The sequence below is a fragment of the Saimiri boliviensis genome, chromosome 5 (genome assembly GCF_048565385.1).
Source record: "Saimiri boliviensis isolate mSaiBol1 chromosome 5, mSaiBol1.pri, whole genome shotgun sequence".
NCBI classification, from domain to species: Eukaryota; Metazoa; Chordata; class Mammalia; order Primates; family Cebidae; genus Saimiri; species Saimiri boliviensis.
Genome location: NC_133453.1, coordinates 82,159,474 through 82,169,064, shown reverse-complemented (window position 1 = coordinate 82,169,064; position 9,591 = coordinate 82,159,474). Strand labels below are relative to the sequence as shown.

The 9,591-nt window shown below is 37.7% G+C and overlaps 1 protein-coding gene across 1 annotated transcript; it reads right to left on the bottom strand.

The window, feature by feature from the left end:
• Positions 1-875: 875 nt before the first annotated feature.
• Positions 876-6,585, bottom strand: ERMN (ermin). The gene is made up of 3 exons (XM_003921960.4): positions 6,113-6,585; positions 5,373-5,465; positions 876-2,521 (listed from the first exon to the last, which is right to left on the bottom strand). Exons 1-3 carry the CDS (start codon positions 6,351-6,353, stop codon positions 2,001-2,003), a joined length of 855 nt encoding a protein of 284 aa, XP_003922009.1. The 5' UTR covers positions 6,354-6,585; the 3' UTR covers positions 876-2,000.
• Positions 6,586-9,591: the final 3,006 nt, after the last annotated feature.

Genomic DNA, 9,591 nt, shown 5'->3' with positions numbered 1-9,591 from the left:
GTAAGAGCACAAAGCTAAGAGGACCGCGTTAGCATGTACTGGACTCCCAGTAGAGCTACTTGCTTTGCCACGCCACATGGCCATAGCTCTCCCATCTCTAGTCCTACAGGAATCCATCATCTCTGTTGGAATAACTCAAAATACAAGGTCTTGGTGGCAGGTTAGAAACATGGTCCTGTTTTGTGCTCGATAACACAATACTATGTTTTGAAGTTAAGCGGAAAATGGTAGGGGTTGTCAGTAACCCAGAAAAGAAAACAGGTTGTTCAGGCAGAAAAATTAAGAGGATCTAAATTAAACTGGAAATCGTCCTATTGCCTCAATCTTCTCCCTAACTTTATCAATAAAAACCTGATTTCCCTCACTTCATTCTGGAAACTGACATTGTAACAAATGAAATCTATAGGTTGCATAGAATGAGGGTAAAATTACTTTTATATGGTATCTGTTGGAAAGAATAAAAGGAGCACAGCAATCCTGAATTCAAATTTGAGTTTTGTAAACAACTAAATAATAGTATGTGATACTATGGAAATATATTACGTGACAGGGAAGAATTAAAGAAGTTGTCATTAGAACATGTGGGATTTATGTTACACATAAATAAGCAGTCATCTAAGAGGACTAACCCGGAGTTTTTCACGAAATGAAAAAGAAATAAACAAAGGGTTGAATAGGACAATGAAGACTGTATTACATCCAGACAATAAGGAATTGTCTTTTTATTTGCAGGGCAAAAAAAAAAAAAAAAAAAAAAAAAAAAAACTTTATCTGTGGTGATAGAAAGTTCAGGGTAATATATATGGAAGCATGCAGTGAAAAATTGTGGAAGCAACTATCTAAGAATATAAATATAGTCTCTCTTTTCATAAATATTCAATACGTTATTTGACACATTGGTTTGAGTGAAGCTCCACAAGTACAATTTTAAGCATCTTGATTTGGGCTGAGGTCCAGTAAATTATATATTCCCAACAACTATCAGAGCTCTCTCACTAAAAATACATGCTCACACTCTACTTTGAAAATATTCTAAGATAATTATTTCCATTTTCATAGTAACTAGTACAGTTATGACTAGCGTCGTCTCAGGTTTCTAAGGAAAGAAAATTATTCTGAGATACTGTTAATAAGAGAAAATGTGGTAATAGAGAGGGGCATTTTCTTAAAATTGTGCTAAAGCTGTCATTTTTATTTTTAATGACTTTAACTGTGCTAGACAAGATTTTATTTTCAGCTACAGAAATAAAACTATCCAACATAACTCTTTAGTCTGCTGCCCACCAATCTTCTAGCCCCTCCCATGTTAACCTCACAATGGGTTTAATTCAGTTTGAAAGCATAAAGGCAACATTTAGCAAACAGAATTCTCCTGATTGACAATTGCTCATCCCCCTCTGTGAGAAGATTCAGTGAATGGTAACACCTAGGAAGGAGGCTGATAGAATTTTCTCTCTGTTGATGCCAAGGAAAGTCACTTGAAATCTTGTTTGATGATAATGGTAAAGGCAAAGAATTTTGGAAGGTTTATTTGCCAAAGTCCGTAAAACCATGTTTAAATGTAAGAGAGGTTTTAATATCAGACTTTCCGTCACTCCGATGTACAAGAAAAAAGACACGGAAAGAAATATAAGAATTATTTCAACTGGTCCCCTCAAATAGTCTCATTTGATGACTACCTTTCCAAGCATTGCTACATTTATAGCCAAATTATGCCATATTACCCCAGGGGACTGACTGCTTAGTGCTTATCACGTAGTGCTATATTAGTGACGTTTTAAAAGACAAATGCCCAAGAATGAATCTAAAGCTTTTTGATTTGAGGTTATCAGACTGAATTTTATCTAGGGTTATTTCCACATTATTCTACAGTGAAAAAGAGAGTCAACTTCCACCTCTTTTCAGGTGATAACTCAAATAAGGCATAGAAATATGCACACTGGGACAACAGAATTAGCTTTTCCTTTCGTGTGCATGAGATTTTCTCAGTTCCAGTTACTTTATAAATGCATCATAGACTCAAATTCATCAATTCTTTGCTTGGTATTTCCCTTTCTGATTTTCCGATAGGATATTGTATTGTATCTGGAATAAGCATTTCTGGAGATGTCACTCTTCTTTCCTAAGGTTGGCTGCTCATCAGGGGTCACGGCTTGGGAACTGGCACTGCTCAGTGGGGAGTCCTCACTTGCATCACCTTCCTCTTTAAATTGAGAAACCTCTTCATGTTTTTTCTTAAATTCTATCACTCGAACTTCATCTTCATCATCAACATCATTATCATCATCATCATTATTAATTTCTTCATCCCAAGCCTTCTGCTCCTCATCATGTTTAGAATGTAACATGTCAGCTTGGCTAGGTTTTCGAAATCCCAGCCATTCAATTTCAGCTGCCTGATGAGCTTTGTTCTTCCTGTCCTCATCTTGTTCCTCTTTGAGACGTTGTTCAGCAATCCTTTCCTTCTGTCTTCTTATTTCCTGACTACTGCCACTCAGAGGAATCCTCTCCCACTGACACCCTGTAGCAAAATCAATTGGTAGATGAGATGTGTAGAGGTTCCAAAATACCCAGCCATTCGTCCGTTATTCTCCAAATAATTTTTTTGATGATCATTTCCCAACACGTGTTTTATGGGATGTGATTCTGCAGGTTACCAATATGTTTTGCACAAACAGACTACACAGCCAAATTAATTTTGAAAACACTGGATTAAATACAGTTAAATAAGCATCTTCAGAATTCTTACACGCCTTTGAAATGCAAATGAGTATTATGAATCTGTAAGAAAGTCAGCAACCTAACTTCGTTTGTCTATGGAACTCTGTTGTGGACTACTGTATTTAGTGAGACTGATATTCCCTGAGACACTTAAAAAAAAAAAATCTTATCTAGTGTGACACAACTGGATGTGTTCACATGTAAAATGAAATATTTGGACATCTCTCTCTCCCACATATACACACACACACACCTTAAAGAAAACTAGAAAAATATTTCAGAAAGAAAAAAAAAAATCATCATTTCCAATACTGAAATGATAACTGTCCGTGTCTGGTCACTTTTCAGACAGCTAGATCATACCAGCATATCCTCAGGGATATTTACTGAATATGATAAGGATTAATTGTAAGGAAGCTGAGGTAGTTCTCTGAGCCTTCATCCCTGCAAGACCTCTGTGGGAGGTTTCCATCTGTGGTATACATGACTCAGAAATCTGTCTGGGTTACACCCCGTTTCAGGCCTGAGTTCAGCATTTTCTTTTGACACCATGAGGGTCTACAAGGAGAGAGGCAATGTTCCTCTTTGTCTCTTTCCTCCACAATATTCTACTCTCTCTGAGAGATGCTCACAAGTCCATTTACATCCAAGGTGTTTCGTTCTCTTTTTATTTGTTGTTGTTTTCTCACTCTAGGGAATAGATTGCAAATTTACAGAGCTAGAAGTAAAGATGGTGGACGCCCTAATTTTTTTTATAAACAGCTGCTATCAGGTCACTATATCCCATCAATGTTGCTAACAATATCCACAAATACACATTAGAATGTTTGCTATAATCTTATGCTTTGTTTTGTTTTATTTTGTTTTCCGCAAGAACCAACGTGATATTTTGTTTATATTCATGACTCAGGCATGAGATTGTCACATATAAAATTACTCTTTGAATTTAAATTATAGTTTTTCCTCAATATTTTTAGCATCTTTATATGTTTTAATCCAGTAACATTCTTTTTGAAGATTTTATAGCTGTTTGCCACTGTGAAAATAAAAGACACCAAAATCTGTGTTTCTGTTATAGAGGAAAAGCATACTTCATCAAACAGCAAAGAATTCATTGAGGGAAAACTCAGCTAGTGAGACCATCTAACTAAAAACTACAGACTGATTTCAGTCTCCATCTGATGAAAATGAGAGATCCTTGAACACTGCTATCTGCAGTGGACTCCTGATCAAACATTTAAAAGGGTCTCTACGTGATAGAAGGTTGAGATCTTGCTGCTGAGAGCTTGTTACATTGGAAGCAGAAAAGTTAGGGCAAAGAGGTTATTTAGTTTATAATGTAGAGTCTTAAGTCTTAAAAATTATCTCTGGTGATGTAACAGCTTGACACTGGCTATTGCTTGCTACATATTTCCTTAAGTGTTGATACATCGGTAGGCAGACACAGTATGAGAAGTGTTCAAGCAAAGGGAGCAGGTGTAGGAAATAGCCAATCACATTCTTGTCCTCCTTGACATCTACTATTTTATGTAACGTTCTAGTATCTCAGCCAATAGTCTCCAATATTTTGCCTGTTAAAGTCCTAACAAAGCTAAATTGGTTAGGTTTAACAAGCTAACTTCAATTTTGAGATAAGATGTGTATGGCTGCAAGAGAGGAAATAAATGATTAATTAATAGATTTTATCCTACACACTATTTGGAAACTGTTTAAATATAGATGTCTTCTTGGAAGAAACATCTAAAGAATTTTCTGTCTTAGTCTATTAAGTTTATTTAAAATTTAATATAGTCACTTCAAAATTCCTTGTATTCTTCCGTTTTCTTAAAGAACACAATTAAAGTTAACTTTATTACCCTGTCTTTCGTTGACACGAAATAGTTAACCATTTTGTACTTACTTTAGAGGCCTATAAAGGAAATCATTTTATGAGATTACTTTAAACTGTGTGTTGGCCAGGCACGGTGGCTCACGCCTGTAATCGCAGCACTGTGGGAGGCTGAGGAGGGTGGATCAACTGAGGCCAGGAGTTTGAGACCAGCCTGACCAATATGGTGAAACCCCATCCCTAATAAAAATACAGAAAAGTTAGTTGACCATGGTGGTGGGCACCTATAATCTCAGTTACTCAGTAGGCTGAGGCAGGAGAATTGCTTGAACCCGAGAGGCTGAGGTTGCAGTGAGCGGAGTTAGCGCCATTGCACCCCAGCCTGGGAAACAAGAGTGAAACTCCATCTTCAAAAAAAAAAAAAAAAAAAAAAAAAAAAAAACCTGTATGTTAATTGTAGACTTTTAGGAAAGAACTATTTTTTAAACATTTACATTTCACAAGGTGCACACACAGATTTGGACACACCAAATCAAAAAGAAGGTTGACTTAGTGGACTAACATTAAGAGACAGACATCACATTGGTATGCCAATTAGCTATGCCAATCCATGCAGCCTCAACCTTGAACAATCTGGAATGCTTTATAACGTGGAACCCAGAGATAGGTTAAGACTCTCTTATCTGCCTACAGCAGCTTTGAAAATTTGAAGTCATTGCCTGGATTGTTTTGTCAATGCCACGCTCATGCAGCATTTCATGGGAAAACTGTCATCCATATTCAGTCAAACAATTTCTGTGTACAAAACTGTAGTTCTTGTTACCTTCTCTGAATGTCATTTCATCGGCACTTGTTTCTTGGAGAGAAAGATCTTTGATAGCCTTATGAACAATAAAGAGTTTCTTTTCTGGATTTTCTGGAAAAAAATACAAAATCAGTATTTCAACATTTGAAAAAATATATTGTTCAACAGTTAAGAAGTTATCAATTTAAGGTCCAGGTGGATTTCTTTAATTTCAAATCTGATCACTAAAAATTAGTTTGACTGTTCAGATTCATTCTTTATTGATTCAGTTTATTTGCTTAATGATCACTTTATTGATTGATAATCTCTCCTTTAATTTTTATATAAGATATATATATATTGCACCATAAATTCATACAACTTCAGGTATATTTAGAAGGAAATTTTAAAATGTTGAATTCTCTTTGTTCAAATAATAATGGGGCTACCCAATAATCATGATAAATAACAGTAGTCAACATTTATCCAGTGCTTACTTGATACATGTAGGTGTTATTATTATAATTATTCTGCCTTCTTCGAGTGAAAAAAACTCAGACTTTGAGAGACAGAAAGTTATCTGGAGTCACAGAGCTGTCAAACAGACAAGCCTGGATTTCACCAGAGAGAGAGGTTTAGTCCATATGCAATGCACAGTAGAATAAAGGGCTACATTTTGGGGGTCTCCAGCTCATTCCTGTAACAGTTTATAAACAAAAAAATCCATGGTAAGTTTATAAGTCAAAACAAGAAAATTAAGGAGAAGGGAAAAACTTTACCTTTTAGAATTTTCTCCTCCATGGATGAGTTGAGCAGCATGTTCCCTTGTAATTTTCCTCTTTCCTCCTGATTTCCTTCAGTGGGTACAACTTCGAGACTGGGTTCTACCCTATAGTGTGGCAAGGGGCTGTCCACATCAGTCAATTTTTCACAGGTTTTAGTGATTGCTTGTTGACCATTTTCAGGTGGTTTATCCCCATTACACTCAGCCTGGGTAAATGTAGCTGGAACATCTGTCATGATGTGCAGTTAAATCCGATCTGGAGAGAGAGCGTTAGGGAAACTGAGTGAGTAGATCCTCGATAATACACCTGCTCTTGCCTTCAAGTCCTACGGTTCCAACAGCTACTCTAAGAGTACAAATTATTCACTTTGGTACGTAATAAGATTCTTTTCCTAAAGGTATCCAGACAGAGCTTAGAGCAAAGAAGCAGGAGGATTTGTCCTATTAGTCAGGAGCCATGAGCAAGAGTCCAGCCAATCACCACCTTCTTTGTTTCTTGCCAGCCCCCTTGCAGAGTTAAAGGCACCCTTTTGATTTACATAAACAAACAATCTGAAGCAATCAGGCTTTTGTGTTGGCATGCAGAGAGGGACTTTCAGCTTGTCAGTTCCCCTCTGGGAACAGAGATTTTTGTCCCTTTTCATAATGGCCCACTGTAATTTTCCCTGTAACAGGAGCCACAATTGTCCCACAGCTTTAATCCAGAGAGAATGACCACCTTGAGGCATATTAGTTCTGTGTAACCAGCTTAACATTTCCAAACAGATTTTGTTCAAGTAAAACCTCAGCTATTTTGTTAAGGACAATGGCATCGTTTCTTATTTATTACAAAATAAAAACAGCTTATCAAAAACCTATAAACAGGAAAACTATACTGTAAATGGTTCTGGCTGCAGATTACATGGCCTGCTTTCAGCAAGCTGGAGAAGGGACCTATGAAAAAAACAAATTCTACCAGCTCGCTAATATCAAAAGTTTTACAATTTCAGAGTAATTTACTTAATCTATCGTTTCTTATCCTCTAGTTTATGTCCACTGAAGCCCAACCGATCCTTTCAAATCCTAGTAAAATTATCACCATGAAGTTTTCTCCTCCCTCAATCAGAATTAGAAACCTCTCTATTCCATACTGTTATTACATGATGCTAAAATGTAGGGGACCAGTGCAATCTCTCCTTGGGAGAAACAGGTTAAATGTTAAATACATGCTACTGACCATCTCTTCCTTTTTAATTATTTCTCTTTCTTGGATCTCTCATAGTACAAAATGGCTCCAGAGTCTTTGCCCACACAGCTCCTATGTGAAATGCCCTTCTCCTCCTCAAGCCCGAGTCTTTGGCCTAACCAGCTCTGTCTTTAAGCTTAAATATCATCTCTTTAATGACACCACATAATTAGGGCAGGATTAGCGCAGGACTCTGTTACAAATTGTCTTTGCCCTTCAGAGTAGTCTTCATGGTTGTAACTAAATAAGCAACTGCACAATTATCTCCATAATGTTTGTTTCACCAACTACAATCTAAGCTTTATCTGGTCAGGGGCCATTTTAACTTCCTTACATGTGTCCCTAGCACTTAGCATCTGGCTTGAAATAGTAGCATGCAATAAAAATAATTTTATATATTTATATATATACACACACATATATGTAAATATGTATATATTATATATATATATATAATTAATAAATTTTATCCCCAAGAGAATACATTTCAGATCATTTTTAAAGGGACGAAGAATAGGGGTTGGAGAGTTGTAGTTAGTGTATCGCCTTTAAAATTGTATCTGGGGCTGAGCCCATTAGGGTCTACTTCAGGGACACCACCACACTCTTGCATAATCCCCTCTCCCTTGTCCTTAGGAGACATATCTAATAGATCCTAGATCTCCCTCCCTCGTACTCACCCGCCCTTCTCTAGTCAGCACACGAATTCTATGTTTGATTGTTTAGTTGTTTTAACACTCATATCACACTTATGATGTGCAAGTTACTGTCCTAATTGACTCAGAAATAATAATACATTTAATCTTCCTAACAGTCTTGTGAGGTAGGTACTGTTGTTATCTCCACTTTACAGACTGAAAAATTGAAGCGCAGAGAGATGAAGGAGCTCGGCTGGTAAGATCACACAGCCAGCAAGCCTGCTGATGAGAGTCTGCAGCACACATGAAGCTAAGCACCAGCCCTGGCCTGTGTGCAGATGTTTCCTTCCGCCAGGGATCCCGCCGGGATTCGGCATTAGCACCTTGGCGGTAGAGACAGTTGTGGCCAGGAGAGAGCGGCAGAGAGCCTAAGGCAGTCTTAAGGCCTGCCCCAGAGGCACGCTGCCGCTGCTGAGGATCCTGTTGTGGGCGTGTCTTCCCCAAAAATTCAACTAGTAAGCTTACTGTTGAGAAAATATTGAGTGGAATCATATGGGAGAATGCAGAGCTAAGACCAAGCTTACAAACAAATAGGAACATACTAGATTGTGAGATTCTTAGGGCTGGAAGTGGCACTAATTCAACCAAATGCCCTGCAATAAATAAAGTATAGAAATGCATTAGCTCCAAAGGACCTGCCTCCAATTACTCCCAATTCCCTCAGGGCTGCCAAGTACCTCAGTCCAGGGAGACAGCACAGTTGAGAGAGGTCAGATTCATTGTCCCTCCTACTCCTAGGTCTCTATCACCCCATGACAGCATGTACTTCATACCTACAGCCTAGAGTTTATGGGAATTCATGACTTTATTTTTGGATTGCCTTCTTTCTAACACCATGCTCTGGCATTTTTTATGGCCTTAAAATTATTTCAGATTTGGAAAGATAGAAAAATGATATGGGGTTCTGTAGCCTTGGCTAACCATGTGTTTACTTTTATTTAAAAACATGCTTTTATGTTGCCCTAGGGAATCATGGAGTTCAGGTAAATGGTTTGTAACATGCATTATTTTTTCCTACAAGTAGACATCAACGTGAGACACATTTAGCAACAAGATGAGTCTACGGAACTGCCAGATAAAACATGGGCTACTTTGTTCACAAAGAGGTAAGTTGTACCCCATTATTTGTAACAACTTCTGATTTAGAAAGTATGGAAAAATTTGCACTATGATCCTTACTTCAAATACAATTGCAGAATGTTCACTCTATAAAACATAACTTGTTTTATTTTGTGTAGTTTACTGGATCATTTGACTTTTGCCCTAGTTACTATCCTTTTTTTGTGAGACGGAGTTTTGCTCTTTTCGCCCAGGCTAGAGTATAGTATCATAGTCTCAGCTCACTACAACCTCTGCCTCCTAGGTTCAAGCAATTCTCCTGCCTCAGCCCCTTGAGTAGCTGAGATTACAGGTGTGCACCACCATGCCTGGCTAATTTTTGTATTTTTAGTAGACACAGGGTTACTCCATGTTGGTCAGGCTGGTCTCAAACACCTGGCCTCAGGTGATCCACTTGCCTTGGCCTACCAAAGTGCTGGGATTATGGGTGGG